The sequence below is a fragment of the Pan troglodytes genome, chromosome 7 (genome assembly GCF_028858775.2).
Source record: "Pan troglodytes isolate AG18354 chromosome 7, NHGRI_mPanTro3-v2.0_pri, whole genome shotgun sequence".
Taxonomy (NCBI): domain Eukaryota; kingdom Metazoa; phylum Chordata; class Mammalia; order Primates; family Hominidae; genus Pan; species Pan troglodytes.
Genome location: NC_072405.2, coordinates 110,437,676 through 110,460,079, shown reverse-complemented (window position 1 = coordinate 110,460,079; position 22,404 = coordinate 110,437,676). Strand labels below are relative to the sequence as shown.

At 41.9% G+C, this 22,404-nt stretch overlaps 1 protein-coding gene across 5 annotated transcripts in view; it reads right to left on the bottom strand.

Annotated features, from left to right (window-relative positions):
* Window positions 1-22,404, bottom strand: part of SPAG1 (sperm associated antigen 1) — an 83,599-nt gene that overhangs the window by 25,832 nt on the left and 35,363 nt on the right. For all 5 annotated transcript variants that reach the window (XR_010159295.1, XM_009455725.4, XM_016959725.4 and 2 more), the window contains exons 10-12: window positions 21,375-21,534; window positions 2,604-2,936; window positions 2,114-2,213 (exon numbers count right to left, since the gene is read on the bottom strand). Coding sequence is in view for 4 of the 5 variants with exons in the window: in XM_009455725.4 (XP_009454000.2) it covers window positions 2,114-2,213; window positions 2,604-2,936; window positions 21,375-21,534 (593 nt within the window). In the remaining variant the exon portion in view is untranslated. The remainder of the gene's footprint in view (window positions 1-2,113; window positions 2,214-2,603; window positions 2,937-21,374; window positions 21,535-22,404) is intronic.

Here is a 22,404-nt window from a genome sequence, read left to right as displayed (position 1 = left end):
CATGGCAGATTTCAAAATATCAACTTGACATCAACCAGCTCACAAAATCCTGAAAAATGTAATGATTAGCGAGTGTGAGCCAGCACAACTGAGGATGCGGTCTGATGTCAGGCCAAAGAGAATATAAGTATTATTCACTTCAAATTTAAATATGTAAAACTGGCAAAAAAATTCAAGTGCCTCAAGGCCTTCTTTTTAAACTTAGGCACAGATACTAGCAAGCTTTACCCATATCAATAAACTGGGCCGGGCGCGGTGGCTCACGCCTGTAATCCCAGCACTTTGGGAGGCCGAGGCGGGTGGATCACGAGGTCAGGAGATCAAGGCCATTCTGGCTAACACTGTGAAACCCCGTCTCTACTAAAAATACAAAAAATTAGCCGGGCGTGGTGGCGGGCACCTGCAGTCCCAGCTACTCTCCAGGCTGAGGCAGGAGAATGGGGTGAACCCAGGAGGCGGAGCTTGCAGTGAGCCGAGATGGCGCCTGGGCAACAGAGCAAGACTCTGTCTCAAAAACAAAACAAAACAAAAAAACAAAATAAACTGATACAGCCAATGAAAACAATAATACATTACTCACCTTATAAACAGTGTCCACATAATTTACTGTTCAAACTAGAGTTTCTGAGAGTGTTATATGAGACAACAGGAGTAAGCCAGAGCTGTGTTAGTCAAACTAGGACATGACTTCTTCTTTTTTAGATGTACTAATAGTAGCTTCTTGCCAAAGGGCTTCTTATTACTTAATGGTGGAAAACAATGTTTTATTTATGTAGCTATTTACCATCCAGGCAGGTAACTTATTGAGTACCACGGGTGACTATTATGCTTCGAGGGGTATGAAGCTGTATAAGACAGGGTTCCTCAGAGGACACCAGAGGCTGGAAAGGGTAGGGGGAAGTGGGGGACAGGCAGAGATTTGTTAAAGGATATAAAATTACAGCTAGATAGGAGGCACATGTTCTAGTGTTCTATAGCACTGTAGGATGACTATAGTTAACAATGATACATAGTTTCATATATATCTATATCTATATATATATATCTATATATATCTATATATATATGAGTAAAGTTTACAGAGTCTCTTGTCTGTTGCCCAGGCTGGACTGCAGTGGTGGCATCTCTGCTCACTGCAACATCTGCCTCCCAGGTTCAAGCAATTTTCCTGCTTCAGCCTCCCGAGTAGCTGAGACTACAAGGGTATGCCACCACGCCCATCTAATTTTTGTATTTTTAGTAGAGACTAGCTTTCATCATGTTGGCCAGGACGGTCTCAAACTGACCTCAAGCAATCCACCCACCTTGGCCTCCCAAAATGCTGGGATTACAGGCGTGAGCCACTGTGCCTGGCCACATCATATATATCGAAGCATCACTCGGTACCCCATAAATATGTACAGTGATTATTTGTCTATTAAAAAAGAAAAGACATGGTTCCTAACCTCGATGTGTTTAAACCCCCTTCAGTGGGTAACAGTACTTAGAGGTGTGACCGAGTGTCAGTGTAGGTGTTACAGGCCTGCAGATGACCAGGAAGTCTAGGGCACCCAAGAAGGTAGAGAGAAGCGGTAGCTGAGCAAGAACTTCAGAAGCTAAGATGTGCAAAGGGCATTACCACCATTAGGGGCAACATGGGCAAGGGCTCAGAGAACAAGGTGGGCGAGAGTAAGCAAGTGGTCCAGTAGACCAAACGGAAGGAGAAACTTGCTTGGAGGCAGTGTAGTGACAGAGAAGTTTACAGTTATTTCGAAGCCAATACTGAGCCATTAAAGGCCTGTTGGAAACAATCTGAACAAAATAATGTTTCAGGAAAGTTATTCTGATGCCGCAGTGGATTGGAATTAGTTATCAGGCTTCTCCAGTAGTCTAGGAGTGATATGAAAAGAGCACGAATTAGGGCGTTAGCAGTGGAAATGAAAAAAGTTTGCACAATCTTCTATAACTCTCTTCATATACGTAAGATAATTTATGATTTTTATGCATCAATCAACATACCATAAAGCTCTTAAGAAATTAGATCCTTAGGCAGAAAATTTAGCATCTTGGATATTGCATTCACCATAATGAAATTATAACAATCTCTTGACAAACCTGAAAACGTGCAGTTTACCTGTTACAATCTTGAATGCAGCCACTGCAGTTTCCTTCTTTTAGGTAACATGCTGCTCTATTTGAATATAAGATACTTAGATCATCTGCAATTTCACTTCCTAAAAATCACATTTAATTAAATACAGTTAAAATCCATTAGCAAGATCACAGTTCACCAGAATTACAAGACGGCCGAGGTCTCCGGTGGGGTGGCACTGCAGTCCTGCAGACTGATCATGCAGAACTCCACGGAGCTGCTACCCGCAACAGCCACCAAGGGAAAACCCGGCAGGGACGGAGGCAAACGTGCCTGGCCGGGAACATGCCCGCATTCCAAGGTGCTGCTCACTGAGGTCAGGTGGCACGGCGCTCTTAGTCACCTGGGAGGAATGCAGCGATGCCGGCGCCTATCACTCAGGAGGCGGCAGCGCCTCTCCCACGGGGCCCCCGGGGGTCGGGTGAACCGCAGCGCGAGGGGCCCGGGAAGCGGCGGGGCGCGGCGCCCCTACCTGCAGGCTCCAGGAGCGCGATTGCCGCCGAGTACTTGCCGGCCGCCTCGGCGAACTGCCCGCTTCGGAACAGCTCGTTGCCCTGGCTCTTCAGGCCGGCAGGGTTCTCCGCGCCCTGCCCGCCGCCCGGATGCCCGGTGGCGCCGCCGCCCGCCGCCGCAGAGGCCCGCCGTGGGCTCCGCTTGTCCGCGCCGGCCTCCGGGGTCTGGCCCCGCCGCGGCGCGCCCCTTGCCGGCCGCTTGCCGCCTTCGGCTTTGCCAGTCAGCTTCTTCTGGATGTTGCCCATGACGCACGGCTGGGCGGCGCGCGCGGCTCCCGCCGGCTCCGCGGGCTCTGTGAGGAAGTGGATGCGGGAAGTGAGGGTTTGCATCACCGGGAGCAGTTGCCGCGGAGGCCGCGGGGGCGCCCGGCGCGGAGGGCGGGCTCTGGGGAAGCCGGGTCGGGCACCGCCCCTGCGGGCGGAGCCTGTGTTGCCGGACCTCTAGGGCCAGTTGGCCCAGTCCGCTCCCTCGAGGCCCCTGCGGCTTCCTGAGGACTCGGCTCCCGGGCTTCGGCCAGCAACCTACCCTGTCTCTAACTTTTTAAGCGCTGAAGGGCCTGTGGCTGAAAACCGGCATCTCAGAGCCATCCCCTTCATCAAGTCCACCTGTCCAGGTGAGCTTACAAAATACGTACTTTTTTGAATGGAGTTGCAAAAACGTGAATACAATTATAATACCCAACACGGAGGCACCTTTCCTTATTTTAAAAGATTAAGAGAAAAAGATTTGAAAGAAAAATAAAGCGTAAGTGATTTTTAAGTCATTTTAAAAGTGAATTTAGCAAAAAAGTCACAAATTAGGCACCTAGTTTTTAAGCTTAAAGGGAGCCTTAAAAACACAGCAAATTTTCCATCCCATTGCCTTATTCAAACTAAAAATTTCTTTGATTTTGATTAGGAGTTCAGGTATTAATAGCTTTAATAATTGTTGAATCTATTTTTAAATATAAAAAGGATGTATAAATATTTAATTTATGGTGTCTTAGCAATATTTAAAACAAAGCAATTAATCATTTCACAGCACTGTTAAAAAGTACTTAAATATAGAGATTTCCAAGCTTTCTCTTTTAACGAATTCTTATCTGATTCTTAATGGATATATTTTCCATTCTTTTTCATGAATGGTAAAGCCAAGATTTTAAGCACAGAGACAGAGGGAATAGAAAAGCACAATTATTTAAGTGAAAATCAGTGGATGATCATCTTTAGACAAGCATCAAGTATAAAAACACATTAATAAATACTGTTTTCTATACAGCAGAATAACATCCAATTTGGATCACCAGCCAAAGGGATCTTAATTATTAAAACAATAAAAAGATTTTGCTATAAAGATAAATCTGCAGATTAAACCCAGTAGGGTTATTAGAGTAAGGCTCCAGTTTTAATCTGGTTTCTGTCAATCAGGTTCTCCACCAGAAACTGGGTGAAAGCACGAAAGTCAGGGTCGGCAGAAACAATGGTCAGCTTGGTATTACTTTCCACCCCTTTGCACAGTATCCCCTCGGGTCTGACCAATACTATCACTAAAGAGCTGCAGTTCATTTAGAACTTGATATGGATCACATTAATCCTAATACCAAGTATTATCATTCCCACTTTACAAATGAGGCAACAGAGAAACAAGAAGCTAAGGAATGCGCTCTAGTACACAGAGCTAGAAGCCAGCATAACTCGGATTTGTTTTTATTTTTATTATTTGTATGTATTTATTTTGACACAGGGTCTTGCTCTATTGCCCAGGGTGGAGTGCAATGGTGCCATCATAGCTCACTGCAGCCTCGACCTCTGGGGCAGGCAATCCTCCCCTTAGCTTCCAGAGTAGCTGGGACTACAGGTGAGAGCCAGCCACCATGCCTGGCTAATGTTTAAAATTTTTTATACAGATGAGGCCTTGCTATGTTGTCCAGGATGGTCTCAAAGTCCTGGTCTCAAGCAATCCTCTCTCCTTGGCCTTCCAAAGTGCAGGGATTGCAGGCATGAGCCACTGTGCCCAGCCATAACCCAGATTTGAACTGAATGCAAAGCATTCTTTCCTTAAGATTGAAATGGCTCTGAACAACTTTGATAGTCTCTGGACAGGTAAACAGAGGCCCAAACATGAAAGACTTGTGAGTTCTGTTGGGTGTTGGGATACCCGTGGGACAATGCAATGGAGCTGTTCAGAGGGTGGCTCCACATGTAGATCAGAGAAGTGGCCTTATCCAGAGACAGTGACTTGGGAGTTACTAATATATAAAAGTTTGGGGCCGGGCACGGTGGCTCATGCCTGTAATCCCAGCACTTTAGGAAGCTGAGGCAGGCAGATCATGAGGTCAGGAGTTCGAGACCACCCTGGCCAACATGGTGAACCCTGTCTCTACTAAAAATACAAAAATTAGCTGGGCATGGTATCGGGTGCCTGTAATCCCAGCTACTCAAAAGGCTGAGGCAGGAGAATCATTTGGACCCTGGGAGGTGGAGGTTGCAGTGAGCCAAGATCGCACCATTGCACTCCACCCTGGGCGACAGGGCAAAACTCCATCTCAAAAAAAAAAAAAAAGTTTGGGTGTGGAACTGGCAAGGTGGCTCACCCCTGTAATCCTAGCACTCTGGCAGGCTGAGGTAGGAGGATTGCTTGAGGCCACTAGTTTGAAGCAAGCCTGGGCAACATAGCAAGACTCCATCTCTACAAAAAATAAAAATAAAAGTTTGGATGTGGATGGGATCACTCAAAGGCTCATAAGGATCCCTGAGATATACTAACACTTAAAGGATGAACAGAGGACAAATCTACAGTGTAGGCACAGAAATGCCTAGAAATGAGAAAAAAAAACAGGAGCGCATACTGCCTCAGAAACACCAAGAGTAGTTTGGGAAGAAAGGAGTCAACAATAACAACTATCAAAGGAATGAATGGCCAACAGTGTAGCCTCAAGTAGGGTAGTATGAGTAGTTGATAGACCAAAAATCCTCAACAAAATACTAGCGAACAGATTCAACAGCATACTGAATGGATTATACACCATGGCCAAGTGAGATTTATCCCAGGAATACAAAGGTAGTTCAGCATTAGAAAATCAATCAATGCCAACACACATCATTAACAGAAAAAGTAAAGAATTGCATACATGATCCCACAATTGATGCTGAAAAGGCATGACAAAATCCAACATGCTTTCATGATTTAAAAAAAAAAAAACTCAGAAAACTAGGAATAGAAGTGAAATTCCTCAACATAATAAAGTATATTTATGAAAAACCCAGAGCCAACATCATATTCAAAGATAAAAGTAATGAAAGCTTTCCCCTAAACATCAGCAACAAGACAAGGATGCCCATTTTCACCACGGCTATTCAACACTGTACTAAAAGTTGTAGACTGATCAATTAGGCACTAAAATGAAATAAAAGGCATCCAAATTGGAAAGAAAGTAAAAGTATCTCTATTCATAATTATATGATCCTATTTATATTAAAAAAAAAGAATCCACCCCCTTCACCACCCCCACCAAAAAAAACTAGAGCAATAAACAAATTTAGCTAAGTTGTAGGGTATAAGATCAACAAGCCAAAATCAGTGTTTCTATACACTAGCAATGAACACAGCAAAAAGGAAATCAAGGAAACAATTATATTTATAATAGCATCCAAAAGAATAAAATACCTAGGAATAAATTTAACCAAGGAGATAAAAGTATTGCTTTAAGAAATTTTTTTAAAGACTTGAATAAATGGAAATATATCCTGTAATCATAGGAAGACTTATTGTTATTAAGGTTAAAATGTTAATAGTACTCAAAGCAATCTACAGATGCAACACAATCCTATCAAAACTTTTTGCAGAAATGGAAAAGACAATCCTTAAATTCATACAATATTGTAAGGAGTTCAGAATAGCCAAAAAGAGCCTGAAAAAATAGAGCAAAATCAAAGGACTCTCTTTTCTTCTTCTTTTTTTTTTTTTTGAGACAGGGTCTCACCCTAATGATATATTAGTCAGGGTTCTCTCTAGAGGGACAGAATTAATAGGATATATAATATATATATTAGTAGGATTATATATATAGTAGGAATATATATATATATATATGTATATAAAGGGGAGTTTATTCAGTATTAACTTACATGATCACAAGGTCCCACAATAGGCTGTCTACAAGCTTGAGGAGCAAGGAGAACCAGTCCAAGTCTCAACAATGAAGAACTTGGAGTGTGATGTTCAAGGGCAGGAAGCACCCAGCACAGGAGAAAGATGTAGGCTGGGAGGCTAGGCCAGTCTCTCCTTTTCATGTTTTTCTGTCTGCTTTATATTCACTGGCAGCTGATTAGATGGTGCCCACCAGATTAAGGGTGGATCTGCCTTCCCCAGCCCACTGACTCAAATGTTAATCTCCTTTGGCAACACCCTCACAGACACACCCAGGATCAATACTTTGTATCCTTCAATCCAATCAAGTTGACACTCAGTATTAACCATTTCAACCACCCCTTGTCAATTTGAACCCATATACATTTCCTGAGATTATACGTAATCTTCAAATAAAGACAATAATAAGGTCATAATTACACCTAACATAATACAACTATCCTTTGTACAACCAGAAATGCACCAATCCCCAACCCGAATACTATAATATAAAGTTAATACTTAAATGCTGACATGAAGTCAATAAATCTTATGTCACATGATAAAGGAAAAAGGAAATAAAATGAAGACATTTCTTAGTACAAACGTATACATGCACAAACATGTTTTTAACAAAAGGAGAAAATACTCATGACAATTACAGTCCGTTTCTGCAGCTGGTCACGTGGTCATAGCTGGTATTGATGACTACCTTCTTCTACTACCCATTCTGTATTCCCTTTGCCTTCAGCAAGCACCTCGGCAGGTCGTGGTTTTTTTTCCTGATGGAGTGATCCAAACTTTCATTCCTGAAGGGTCTGGGCCATTTGTAGTCCTGGCTGGGTTGGGCTATTGTAGTTTCCCATTGACCTTAATCAGAGGGCATGGTAATACTAAGACACGCCCTCATGGATCTCCTGCATTCCATGCATACTCTTACTTACCTCCATTGTGGAGTAGACTGATTTTGTCTTGAGAGTCCGGGTCAATCACCCAGCCAACACTGTGACTCCATTCTTAGCCAGTTGACTTAAAGGTAGGAGGAGCACAAAGTGTCCAGGTGGCAATCTTAACTTCCAGTTTAACAGGATCATTGTTGTGTCTCCTTGTGGCAGCATTCCTCCCTCTGGAACTAAGACCTCTAGGCCAGCAGAACGTAATGTCACAAGAACAGGAAGCAATAATTTTGCTAGTGGATTGCTAGGGGTGATGGTGAGTGGTACCACTTCCACTTCCACCCCTTGATTCCTGGACCCATGAATCCTGGCTATGGGGGGAAAAGTACCATGTATTGGACACTGATTCAGAGTATACACAGCCTTCTGGAGAACTTTGCCCCAGCCCTGCAAAGTATTGTCACCTAGTTGATTTTGTAATTGTGACTTCAAAAGGCCATTCTACCATTCTATCAATTCAGCTGCTTCAGGATGATGGAGAAGATGGTAAGACCAGTGAATTCCATGAGTATGAGCCCACTGCCACACTTCTTTAGCCATAAAGTGAGTGCCTTGGTCAGAGGCAATGCCGTGTGGAATAACATGATGGCGGATAAGGCATTCCATGAGTCCATGGATGGTAGTCCTGGCAGAAGCATTGGGTGCTTCTTCCAAGTCCCTGACCATCCAGCCAAACCATTGGCTACAACCCATGAATCAGTGTATAATCACACATCTGGCCATTTCTCCTTCTATGCAAAGTGTACCACCAGGTGCACTGCTTGAAGTTCTGCCCACTGGGAAGATTTCCCTTCACTGCTGTCCTTCAGGGATGTCCTGGAAAGGGGCTGTAGTGCTGCAGCTGTCCACTTTTGGGTGATGCCTGCATATCGTGTAGAACCATCAGTGAACCAGGCCCTAGTCTTCTCTTAGTCTGTCAACTGATCACAGGAAACTCCCCAGGAGGCCATCGGTGCAGGCTGGGGGAGAGAAGGCAAGGTGGCAGGAGTGGAGACCATGGGCATTTGAGCCACTTCCTCATGTAACTTATTTGTGCCTTCAGAACCTGCTTGAGCCTGATCACATATAGACCACTTCCATTTGATGATGGAAGGCTGCTGTGCACAACCCACCTTATGGCTAGATGGGTCAGAAAGCACTCAGTTCATAATAGGCAGTTCAGGTTGCATGGTGACTTGATGACCCATAGTCAAATGTTTAGTTTCCACCAAAGCCCAGTAACAGGCCAAGAGCTGTCTCAAGAGGAAAGCAGTTATCTGCAGAAGATGGCAGGGCCTTGCTCCAAAATCCTAGAGGCCTCCACTGTGATTCATCTATGGGGGCCGCCAAAGGCTCCAAACGGCATCCCTATCTGCCACTGACACCTCAAGCACCATTGGATCTGCTGGGTCATATGGCCCAAGTGGCAGAGCAGCTTGCACAGCAGCTTGGACCTGTGGTAGAGCCTTCTCCTGTTCTGGACCCTGCTCAAAATCAGCCGCCTTTCAGGTCACTCGATAAATGGGCTGGAGTAACACACCCAAATGAAGAATGTGTTGCCTCGAAAATCCAAATAGGCCTTGTGACACCAGGCATTGTGTCTCTTTCTTGGTTGTAGGAGGGGCCAAAGGCCCCTTCACCTTAGAAGGAATATCTTCCTTCACCTTAGAAGGAATATCTTGCTTCACCTTAGAAGGAATATCTCGACAGGCCCCATACCACCGAACCCCAGGAAATTTTACTGAGGTAGAAGGTCCCTGAATTTTAGTTGGATTTATTTCCCATCCTCTTGCATGCAAATGTCTCACCAATAAGTCCAGTGTGTTTGCTACTTCTTGCTCGCTAGGTCCAATCAGCATAACGTCATCAATATAATGGACCAGTGTGATATCTTGCCAAAGCAAAAAGCAATCAAGGTCTCTCCGAATAAGACTATGACACAAAGCCGCAGAGTTGATATACCCCTGAGGTAGGACAGTAAAGGTATATTGGTAACCTTGCCAGCTGATGGCAGATTGCTTCTGGTGGGCCTTGTGGACAGGAATGGAGAAAAAGGCATTTGCCAAGTCAGTGGCTGCATACCAGGTACCAGGAGATGTGTTAATTTGCTCAAGCAATGAAACCATATCTGGTACAGCAGCTGCAATGGAGTCACCACTTGGTTAAGCTTACAATAATCCACTGTCATGCTCCAAGATCCATCCATCTTCTGCACAGGCCAAATGGGGAAGTTGAATGGGAATGTGGTGGGACTCACCACCCCTGCATCTTTCTTCTTTTTTTTTTTTTTTTGAGACAGAGTCTCACTCTGTCGCCAGGCTGGAGTGCAGTGGCATGATCTCGGCTCACTGCAACCTCTGCCTCCCAGGTTCAAGCAGTTCTCCTGCCTCAGCCTCCTGAGTAGCTGGGACTATAGGCGTGCACCACCATGTCCAGCTAATTTTTTTTTGTATTTTTAGTAGAGACGGGGTTTCACCATGTTGCCCAGGATGGTCTCGATCTCTTGACCTCGTGATCTGCCCGCCTCGGCCTCCCAAAGTGCTGGGATTACAGGCGTGAGCCACCATGCCCAGCCAGCCCTATCCCTGCATCTTTTAAGTCCTTGATGGTGGCACTAATCTCTGCAGTCCCTCCAGGGATGCGATATTATTTATGATTTAATATTTTTCTAGGTAGAGGCAGCTCTAGTGGCTTCCATTTGGCCTTTCCCACCATAACAGCCTTCACCCTACCAGTCAGGGAGCTAATGTGGGGGTTCTGCCAGCTGCTAAGTATGTTTATGCCAATTATGCATTCTGGCACTGGGGAAATGACCACAGGATGAGTCCAGGGACCCACTGAACCCGCTGTAAGTCCTGAGCTAAAACTCCATTAGTTACCTGAACTCCATAAGTCCATACTTTAACTGGAGGACCACAATGATGTTTTGGGTCTCCTGGAATCAGTATCGGCTCAGAGGCAGTGTCCAGTAGTCCCTGAAATGTCATTTCCCTTTCCCCAGTGCACAGTTACCCTGGTAAAAGGCCAGAGGTCTCCTTGGGGAAGGATGGGAGAAAGATTCACTGCATAAATTGTTGGTACTGTAGTGGGGTCCTTCCTCAAGGGGACCCAGACTCCACTTCATTCAAGGGGTTCTGGGTCTGCAAACTGGCTCAAGTCTGGAAATTAATTGAAAAGCCATGATTCTCTGTTTTTATAATTCAAATTAGTCTTTTGTCCATTTGACCCAGAAGTTTTCTGCTTGTATAAATTAAGTAGGAATGCAGTAGGCTTCCTATCAATTTCACTTCTAGGAACATCGTGATTAATTAGCCAATGCCAGAGCTCTACATGAGTCAGACTATTCTGATTGCTGCTTTGCCTCTACTGTCCATTATGGTAGCTACGTCCACCTTGCTTTTGACGGTTGAGTGCTACCACTTGGCTCCTGCCACCTCAGGATCCAATTATTCCCATTGTATTTAAATTTTGTAGGTGAGTGACTGCAGTTGCCACTGTTAGATCTGACATACAGAGAAGAGCAATTACACGGCTCTTCAAAGATGCAGGTACTCCCCTCACAAATCTATTTTCCAAGGCATTCATCAAGGGTATATAGAAGATGAGTCAGTCTAAAGTGACTAATCCAGTTCACCATCCCAATCTCCCTAAGCCTTTGGATCCCTTCCTCTATATTAACCCAAGGGAGATCAGGCATTTCCAGCTGGCTCACAGTGGGCCATCTTTTAATCCATAATTCAGCTAACCGAGCAAATAAACTATTATAACCTTTTTTTTTTTTTTTACTCTCCAAGCTGCAACATTAAAAGCAGAGTCCCTACTTCATGGGCCCAAATCAATAAATTCAGCCTGATCCAACTCTATGTTATTTCCACCATTATCCCACACCCTTAATATCCATTCCCATGCCTGTTCTCCAGATTTCTGTTTATATAAATTAGAGAACTCAGTTATTTTTGAGTGTAGCGCACCTCCTTATGGGTCACACTCTCAACCTCACCTCTAGGGGCTGGCCAGAGGTCCCTGGCAGGACTTTGGTCTAGAAGCAAACAAGGTTGTTGGGGGTGGCTTCTGAGGAGAATCAACATTACCTTGCCTGGCAACTGTCTCAGGGGAGGCCATCACTGTTGCGTCAGGCAGTGCAGGATTTATCTCCTCAGACAAAGGTGGAAAGGCTGATGGCAGCATGGATCAGGGAGGGGATGTTGCCACTACTGGGTATGGGGAATCTGTTCCTTCTGGCAAAAGAAAGGTTCATCAGAGTTTACAAATTCAGTGTCCCCAGTTTCATCAAGGTCCTCCTACACATCCCCATTCCAAGTTGTAGGGTCCCATTCTTTTCCAATCAATGCCCTTATTTTAACGGTAGACACCTGGCAAAGCTGTGCACGCACCTTTTGTTGCAGGTCAGCCACTCGCATGATGAGAGCTTGTGTCTGTTTTTCCACAATTTCAGCTCTTTCTCTACAGGAGATAAGACTCTCACTCAGGGCAATCTTGGCAGATTTGAGGCTCAGTATCTGCTTCTGAAGCTGAGAGACAGAATCCCTGAGTTCATTTTCTTTCACTACTTTGTCCACTTAACTTAGGAGCAACCAACCAGCTTCATTATGTTCCTTGGTTCTCCACATATGGTCAAAGGAACCATGTATAGAGTCACTAAACTCCTTGCCTCTCATGAGTGATGAATCAGGAGTGTCAAATGCATTTATTTTGCATAACTCTCTAAAGAGTTCACACCAAGGACTATCAGTGTTCTCCATACTATTAGAAGTAGAGTCCTTAGCATTTTTGGGTCTAATCATATTAAGTAGCCAACTCCAGAAACCCCAAAACCAACGAAAGAACTGCATCCTTAATATTCTGTTCCTCTGGAACCACTCCGGGTACTAAAATCTATACTAGTCAGGTTTCTCTAGAGGGACAGAACTAATAGGAGATATATATATATATAAGCTTATTCAGTATTAACTTACACAATCACAAGTTCCCACAATAGGCTGTCTGCAAGCTTGAGGAGCAAGGAGAGCTAGTCCAAGTCTCGAAACTGAAGAAATTGGAGTCTAATGTTCGAGGGCAGGAAGCACCCAGCACGGGAGAAAGATGTAGGCTGCTGGGAGGCTAGGCCAGTCTCTCCTTTCATGTTTTTCTGCCTGCTTATATTCGCTGGCAGCTGATTAGATTGTGCCCACCAGACTTAATGTTAATCTCTTTCAGCAATACCCTCACAGACACACCCAGGATCAATACTTTGTATCCTTCAATCCAATCAAGTTAACACTCAGTATTAACCAGCACAAAGACCAAGGCTGGAGTGCAGTGGTAGGCTCAATATAGCCTTGAACTTCTGGCCTCAGCCTCCCAAAGTGCTAGTATTACAGGCGTGAGCCACTGCACCCAGTCTCACTCTTCTGGATTTCAAAACTTACTAAAAGCTAGAGTAATCAAAACAGTGTAGTATTGGCATAAGGAAAGACACATAGACCAGTGGAAAGGAACTGAGAGTTGATAAGTAAACCCATACATCTATGGCCAATTGATTCTTGACAAGGGTGCCAAGTCTATTCAGTAGGAAAAGAACAGGTTTTTTTTGTTTGTTTTTTGTTTTTTTTTTTTAACAAATGGTGATGTGACAACTGGATTTCCACATACTAAAAACAAAACAGAAAACAAAACTAAGTTGGACGCTCTTTTGGAAAAACTCTCACAAACTGTTTTTCCTCTACTCTCACACCACCACAATAATCATCAACATAGAAGACTTCTGTGACCAAATGTGTGAGGGTTTATCCCCAGGCACCAAGCAGCGGATACTAGCTGAGCATCTTCCAGTTCAGTTCTGATGCTATATGCCTGGAGATAGTGTCAGATTCCACAGGATGAGGGCTTAGTCCCCAAGGCTGTCTCCTACTCCAGACACCAGTTACAAGTCCGGGCCTCCAGAACTTCTCACCAACAGGTTTCAAGTTAGGGTTCCCATGACCCCCCCTCTTTGAGTTCAATTAATTTGCTGGAGCAGCTCACTGAACTCCAGACAACATGTTTAATGGCTTATTACAAAGGATACTGCAAGGGTTACAGAGGAAGAGGTGCCTAGGGTGGCCAGGCACCTTCCAGGAACCTCCCTGTGTTCAGCTATCGGAAGGAAAATTTTTGAAGTCAGCATTCCTTCCCTCAGAGTATGTGGCAGGACCCTCTCTGGGGAGGGTCTTCTGACCCACAATCAGAAAGGCAGAGTAAGATTAGAGTCCTGCCTTGGGGAAGGTGAAAGGAGATCTGGAGAGATTGTTTCCTGAAGCCTCAGATAGCCAGCATTATGACAAAAGTCTGTAACAAGGGCTATGGGAGTTGTATAAATCAGGAACTATGACCAAAAAACATATATATATGGATATACACACACACATATGTAATACCACACACATTTACCTCACACTGTATATAAGAATTAAAATGGATCAATAACCCAATAACCTAAGTACAAGAGCTAAAATCAAAAAATCTTAGAAAAACACAGGAGTTGCCCAGGCACAGTGGCTCATGCCTGTAATCCCAGCACTTTGGGAGGCTGAGGTGGGAGAATGTCTTGAGCCCAGGGGTTCAAGACCACCCTGAGTAACGCAGTGAGACCCCTGTCTCTACAAAAAACAAAAATGAAAAAATTAGGCAGGGATGCTGCCATGTGCCTGTAGTCCAGGCTACCTGGGAGGCTGCGGTAGGAGGATCACTTGAGCCCAGGAGTTAGAGGCTGCAGTGAGCTATGATTGTGCCACTCTGCATTTCAGTCTGGGCAACAGAGTAAGACCTTGTCTAAAAAAAGGAAGGAAGGAAGGAAGGAAGGAAGCAAGGAAGGAAGGAAAAAGAAATAAAACACAGGAGTAAGTTTTTAAACCTTGGATTTGACAATGGATTCTTATATATGGTATCAAAAGTACAAGCAACAAAAGAAAAAAATCTGAAAAAAATCTTTCTTAAGGGGGGCTCTGAAAAAAAATAAATTGGACTTCATATAAAAATTAAAAACTTGTGCATCCAGCAAAAGAAACTACCAACAGAGTGAACAGGCAACCTACAAAATAGGAGACAATTTTTGCAATCTACTCATCTGACAAGGGGCTAATATCCAGAATCTACAAAGAACTCAAACAAATTTACAAGAAAAAAACAAACAACCCCATCAAAAAGTGGGCAAAGGATATGAACAGACACTTTTCAAAAGAAGACATTTATACAGCCAACAGACACATGAAAAAATGCTCATCATCACTGGCCATCAGAGAAATGCAAATCAAAACCACAATGAGATACCATCTCACACCAGTTAGAATGGCGATCATTAAGAAGTCAGGAAACAACAGGTGTTGGAGAGGATGTGGAGAAATAGAAATGCTTTTACACTGTTGGTGGGACTGTAAACTAGTTCAACCATTGTGGAAGACAGTGTGGCGATTCCTCAAGGATCTAGAACTAGAAATACCATTTGACCCAGCCATCCCATTACTGGGGATATACTCAAAGGATTATAAATCATGCTGCTATAAAGACACATGCACACGTATGTTTATTGTGGCACTATTCACAATAGCAAAGACTTGGAACCAACCCAAATGTCCATCAATGATAGACTGGATTAAGAAAATGTGGCACATATACCCCATGGAATACTATGCAGCCATAAAAAAGGATGAGTTCATGTCCTTTGTAGGGACATGGATGAAGCTGGAAACCATCATTCTCAGCAAACTATCGCAAGGACAGAAAACCAGACACTGCATGTTCTCACTCATAGGTGGGAATTGAACAATGAGAACACTTGGACACAGGAAGAGGAACATCACACACCGGGGCCTGTCATGGGGTTGGAGTAGGGGGGAGGGATAGCATTAGGAGATATACCTAATGTAAATGACAAGTTAATGGGTGCAGCACACCAACATGGCACATGTATACATATGTAACAAACCTGCACGTTGTGCACATGTACCCTAGAACTTAAAGTATAATAAAAAAATAAAGTCAAAATGAGTTGCTGTACCCTAAAAAAAAAAAACAAAAAACTTCTGCATCAAAGGAAATTATCAAAAAACTTAAAAGCCCACAGAATGGGAAAAGTATTTGCAAATCATATTTAATAAGGGTCTAGTATCTAGAATATATAAAAAATGCTTACAACTCAACAGTAAAAAGATAAATAACACAATTAAAAATGGGCAAAGAGGCTGAGCGCAGTGGCTCACATCTGTAATCCCAGCACTTTGGGAGGCCAAGGCAGGTGGATCACCTGAGGTCAGGGGTTCAAGACCAGCCTGGCCAACATGATGAAACTCCATCTCTACTAAAAATACAAAAAATTAGCCAGGCATGGTGGTCGGAGCCTGTAATCCCAGCTACTCGGGAGGCTGAGGCAGGAGAATTGCTTGAACCTGGGAGGCGGAGGTTGTAGTGAGCCAAGATCATGCCATTGCACTCCAGCCTGGGCAACAAGAGTGAAACTCCATCTCAAGAAAAAAAAAAAAAAAAAAGGCAAAGAACTTGAATAGACATTTCTCCAAAGAGGATATACAAATAGCCCATAGGGATTGAAGAGACAGTCAACATAATTAGTTCTTAGGAAAATGCAAATTAAAACCGTAAGGAGTTACCACTACATGCCCATTAAGATGGCTATAGCCAAAAAGGCAGACAATAACAAGTGCTGACAAATATGTAAATAAATTGGAACCCTTATTGCAGGTGGGAATGTAAAATGGGATAGCTACTTTGGAAAACAGTCTGCATTTCCTCAAAGTTAAACACAGAGTTAGTGTATCATCCAGCAATTCCACTCCCAAATAATGCACAAGAAAATCTAACACATCTGTTCAAACAAAAATCTGTACATGAGCGTTCATGACAGCATTATTCATAATAGCCAAAAAGTGGAAACAACCCAAAGGTCCATCAACTGGTGAATAAAGAAAATCTGGTATTATCTACACAGTGGAATATTATTTCTGCATAAAAAGGAATGAAGTACTAATGCAAGATGCAACATAGATGAACCTTGAAAACATTAAGTGAAAGACAGATATAAAAGTCTACATACTATGATTCCATTTGTATGAAATACTCAAGATAGGCAAATCCATACAAACAAAAGTAGACTAGTGGTTGCCAGGGGCCAGGGGAAGGGTAAAATGGGCAGTAACTGCCAATGGGTATGGAATTTCTTTTGGGGATGATAAAAATATTCTGAAATTAGATCGTGGTGATAGTTGCACAACTTCATGAATATACTAAAATTCACTGAATTTGAAAAGGATGATTTTACTATATATAAATTATATTAAAATATTTTTAATGCTTATCTTACCTCACTTTTGACAACAAAGGGTACTATTTTTTCTATCTCAGCCAATTTGATAGGAAAGAAAAAGAATCTATTTGATTTTCATTTTTATGAGTAATACAAAGATTACTGATCATTTCTATTTCTTCATTAGTGATTTGTCTGTATGCTTCGCCCAGTTTTGTACTAGCACCTCATCTTTTTCTTATTGTTTTGTAGAAACTTTTCATATTATAAGGTTATCAACCCTTTGCCATCTTTCCTAGTTTGTCATTTGTCTTTTAGTTTTTTTTATGGCGCCTAACATACACGTTTTTCATTTTCACATAATCAAAATTATTCACCTTTATGATTTTGTTGATTGTTTGAACTCCTGGAAATCCCTGACTTCCACCCTCCTGATCCTGCCAGTTCTAGCACAAGAGAAATACTGATCTATATTTATTCTTCTGTTTGTGAGTGACTTTAATTTTCTTAGCTTTCATTTTTAAGTAGCAACACCAACAGCACTGCAAGGGAGGGTAGATGCTCACTTTCCTCTGATTGCGTCTCTGTAAGGAGATAGATGGAATAAATACCAAACTCTTCGACAGCTACAGCTGTATGGTAATGGCCACTTCTTCCTTCTAAGTGATCTCTACTAGAGAAGGCAAACAGATAGGGAGCTTCCAGGAAAAAGCCCATGAACTCAAATCCCCAGGTGTAATCATCCTGGCCAATAGGCAATTTGTTAATACTGGCCCTTAGAAGGAGAGGCAAAGAAAGCCTATCAATTGTCTTATCTCAGCACCTGACACAGAGTAGGTGCTCAATAATTGTCAGTTGTTAAATTAAATTCATCAGTTATGTTATACCCCAGTCGGGATGAACTGGGCCTGGCCAACCCGAGTGGAGATCATAAAGGGACAGCATTACCAGCCAAGGTTAAAAAACACAAATTGCTGCCTTTTTCCATGGTCCTGGAACATACCCCATAATGACTGGGAATTCTTTCCCGGAATGTGATGAGATGGAGAACCACATGTAAAGATTCCAACTTGATAACTTTCCTCTGGGCTTTAACATGATTTTCCTAAAAGTGACTGGGGTTGCTTCTCTTGTGTCCAAGGCTCTAGCACCTCTTTTCACACTCTATCAAACAATGAGTGTTTGATATGTAACTTGTTTGAATGTAACTAGTTCAATGTAACTAGAGGTGAATGTAAACTAGTTCAATTGATTTCATTTCATTTTAAGATGAAAAGATTATGTCTGAGTTTCCGGCTATTTATTCTACTTCATCTCAATTTACTTTTCTGATAAAAGGGAACTTACTGGTCTTAAAATTTCTATTATATTATTTTTCTAAAAAAAAAGATGGGGTCTCATTATGTTGCCCAGGCTGGGATTGAACTTCTGGCCTTAAGCAACCCTCAGCCTCCTGAGCTCCCTGGGACTATGAGTGCATGCCACTGTGCCTGGCTTAAAAATTATATTCTTTCTATCAGAAAGAAACTTACAGCATCCACTGCTTATATTTGGAGGAGAAATTCTCAAATAAATATTCCAAGCTTCTGTCTTGAGAAACTATCTTAGAAAAAGAGGAGCAAGCTGAGTGCGGTGGCGTGCCTATAGTCCCAGTTACTCGGGAGCCTGAGGTGGGAGAATCTTTGGCCCAGGAGCTTGAATCCAGCCTGGGCGAAATGGCGAGACTCCATCTCAAAAAGAAAAAGAGAAGCAAATGAACATAAAAACAAGCAGAAGGAAGAAAATAATAAAGAGTGATCATAGCTGTAGTGAGCCATGATCACACCTCTGCACTCTAGCCCGAACAACAGAGCAAGACCCTATCTCTGAAAAAGAAAAACTTACAAGAAAATCTTCATGACTTTGACTTAGGCAAAGTGTTCATCGATATAACATTAAAAGCACAGTCCATTTAAAAAACTGGATAAATTGTACTTCTACAAAATGAAAAACCTTTGCTCTGTAAAAGACTGTTAAAAGAATGAAAAAAGCTACAGACAAAAAAATTTTAAGACCTTGCATCAAGATTATAAAAAGAATTCTCAGGACTTAACAGTAGGAAAACAACAACCCAATTTTTGAAAATTGGTGGAATAATTTGAAGAGACACTTCACAAAAAGTAATATAGAGATGGTAAATGAGCACATAAAAAGATTCTCATCAGGAAAATGCAAATTAAAACTGATGAGAAACCACTATACACCTAATAGAATGGGTAAAAAGGGAAAAAAAAATCAATACCAAATGCTGGCAAGGACGAGAAGCATCTAGAACTCTCATATGTTACTAATGGCAATGCAAAATGGTATAGCCACTCTGGAAAACAGTCAGGCAACTTCTAATAAAGTTAAACATATACTTGCCGTATGACCCAGCAGTCCCACTCTTAGCTATTTACTCAGGGGAAATGAAAACATATGTTTACACAAAAACCTGCAAATGAGTGTGTATAGCAGTTTTTACTCATGATTAGTGAACACTGGAAATAACCTGAACGTCCTTGAATAACCGAATGTATAAACTTTGGTACAACTATTAATGGAATGCTACTCAGCAGTAAAAAGGAATGAGACAATGATACATGCAGCTACATGAATGAATCTCAGTGACATGCTAAGTGAAGGAAGCTAGACTCAAAAGGTGACATACTTTCCAGTTCCATTTATAGGACATTCTGGAAAAGGTAAAGCTATAGGAATAGAGAAGAGCTGGGGTGAGGGAAGGGTTTCACTGAAAGGACAGCAAGAAGGCCTTTTTGGGTGGTAGAACTGTTCTGTATCCTGACTATGGTGATGGTTACATGAAACCGTACATGTATTAGAACTGTATATTCAAAAGGTCCATTTTTGCTATATATAAAATTTTAAAATAACAATTTTAAAATAATAGGAAGTAATATAGTTTATACTTCATCTCACTTCAGATAAGATTTAAAATGGTTTCCTTTAACTGTAAGACATATGGTTAATTATGCAAAGCTCAATATAAACCCTAAGAAGATTTGCTGCCAGATCGTATTTACAATCTGGCTAAAAGGCAAGCCTGAATCCTTGAAAAACTGGTTACCTTAATTTCTCCCTTTTCAATCCTTTTTATGTTCTCTCTTCCTTCTCACCTCTCTGATTGTCTTCCTCTTTCTCGCTTCCTCCCTTTCTGTTCCTTTGTCTTTATCCAGTCTTAACTGATTGTATTTTAATCTGAAGTGTATACATTGCATTATTTTTTGTCACTTAAAAAAAGTAAAACTCGTTCTTTATTTTTAAAATTGAATGAACTGAACATTTTGTATCTCTCTCAAAATTAGAATATTCTGTCAAATTACTTACAAGTTGATTTTTACTTGTGAATGATTTTCAAAATTGATAATATCTCCCCCCTCCACTGCCCCGCCACTGCCAGTTGCTCAGGTGTTCTCAAGAAGGAGGGAAAAATCTTTTTTTCTTTCTTTTTTTTTTTTGAGATGGAGTCTCGCTCTATTGCCCAGGCTGGAGTGCAGTGGCACCATCTTGGCTCACCACAACCTCCGCCTCCCGGGTTTAAGCCACTCTCCTGCCTCAGCCTCCTGAGTAACTGGGATTACAGGTGCATGCCATCACACCCAGCTAATTTTTGTATTTTGAGGAGAGACAGGGTTTCACCATGTTGGCCAGGCTGGTCTTGAACTCCTGACCTCATGATGCACCCACCTTGGCCTCCCAAAATGCTGGGATTACAGGTGTGAGCCACCGCGCCCAGCTGACGGAGGGAAAAGTTTTTATGTCCCTTGTCAAGTGAGGAGGCAAATCTTTCCCCTCAAAGTTGACAAAACTTCCGATGTTTTATATTATGAAGATAACCCTTTATCTAGTCTAGATTCTCTTAAAATATTGTTTCAAGTGTTAAATTATACTTATTTCTTTTGCATATTTAAAATATTTTTGAAAGACACACATAGCAATTTTCTAGTAATACATTCATTTTTGGCATATAAATGGGGCTACCCATACCTGTTTTGAAACCAACACATTTGTTTGCAATCAAGTAGATATATACAAAACAATTATCGAAGAGAGATATTTAAAGTTCACTTGCAAATGGTCTGCGTCAAATAAACACAGCCATTTACATTTAAAGGTGGTGACCAGGAATTAAACTGAGCACTAGAAAAAGGTGACAGGTTAAGAAGGAAAATGGGTTTGAGAGATTCTACCAAGCTGTATTAAGAAAAAGATGAGCGAAACTGGCTTGTGAATTTACAAGGCAAAGCTAGAAAAACTGATAGATTACGAATTTCTGTACGAATAGAAAAGTTGAGCCAGCTCATCATATTAAAAGGCAGTTTTTTACATAACCTAAATAGAAAAAATATTTTACTCTTATCTCCACCGCCATCTTCATGTTTTCTTCCGCTGTCTTTTCCTTCTTCATCTTCGGAGTTTTCTATTTCCTGAATAACCATCCTTTTCCCTTTGGTTTGAGTCTTAGATGCAGCTTCAGAGTTTTTCAGATCTCTTTCAACCTCTGACAAGGTTTTCTGCAACATAATTACCATATTAAAGAAAATATTTTCCTCTAATAATAAATATAACCATTCTTTCAGGTTAAAAACAGAAAGATGTTGAAAAATGAATACAACTAAGACAAGGCTTTTTTTTGGTGGCCTTTGATTGTAATCATACATGTCCACTGTAAAAAAAACACACACACACACAAAAAGCAGTGTAACAAGTATAAAAAATAAAGAAAAAATCACCTAAAATCTTGCCATTCAGATACTACTATTAACATTTTGATAATCATCTTTCTAGATGTTTCTATGCATATATACCCACAGAGATGTACAGTTTTACACAAATGAAATCATGCTACATATGCTGTTTGTTTATTTAAAATATAGAGATGAGGTCTCACTATGTTGCCCAGTCTAGTCTCAAACCGTGGGATCAAGCAATCCTCTCACCTCAGCCTCCTGAAGTTCTGGGATTACAGGCGTGAGCTACCACACCCAGCCCACATTACTATTTTAGAGTAATGCTGAAAATTCTGAAATATTTTATGCTGACTCTGATGAAAAATAGATATATCATCCTTTGTTGGATACACGATTTTCAAATATTTTCTCCCAGTCTGTGGTCTGTGGCTTTTTTGTTTGTTTTGTTTTGTTGTTGTTGTTGTTGTTGTTTTTGAGACAGGGTTTCCCTCTGCTGCCCCGGCTGGAGTACAGTGGTGCAATCACAGCTCACTGCAGCCTTGACCTCCTGGGCTCAAATTATCCTCCCACCCCTGCCTCCCGAGTAGCTGGGACTACAGGCCCACACCACCATGTCTGGCTAACTTTTTAAATTTTTTGTGGAGATGAAATTCAGCTGTCTTGCCCAGGCTGGTCTTAAACTCCTGGGATCAA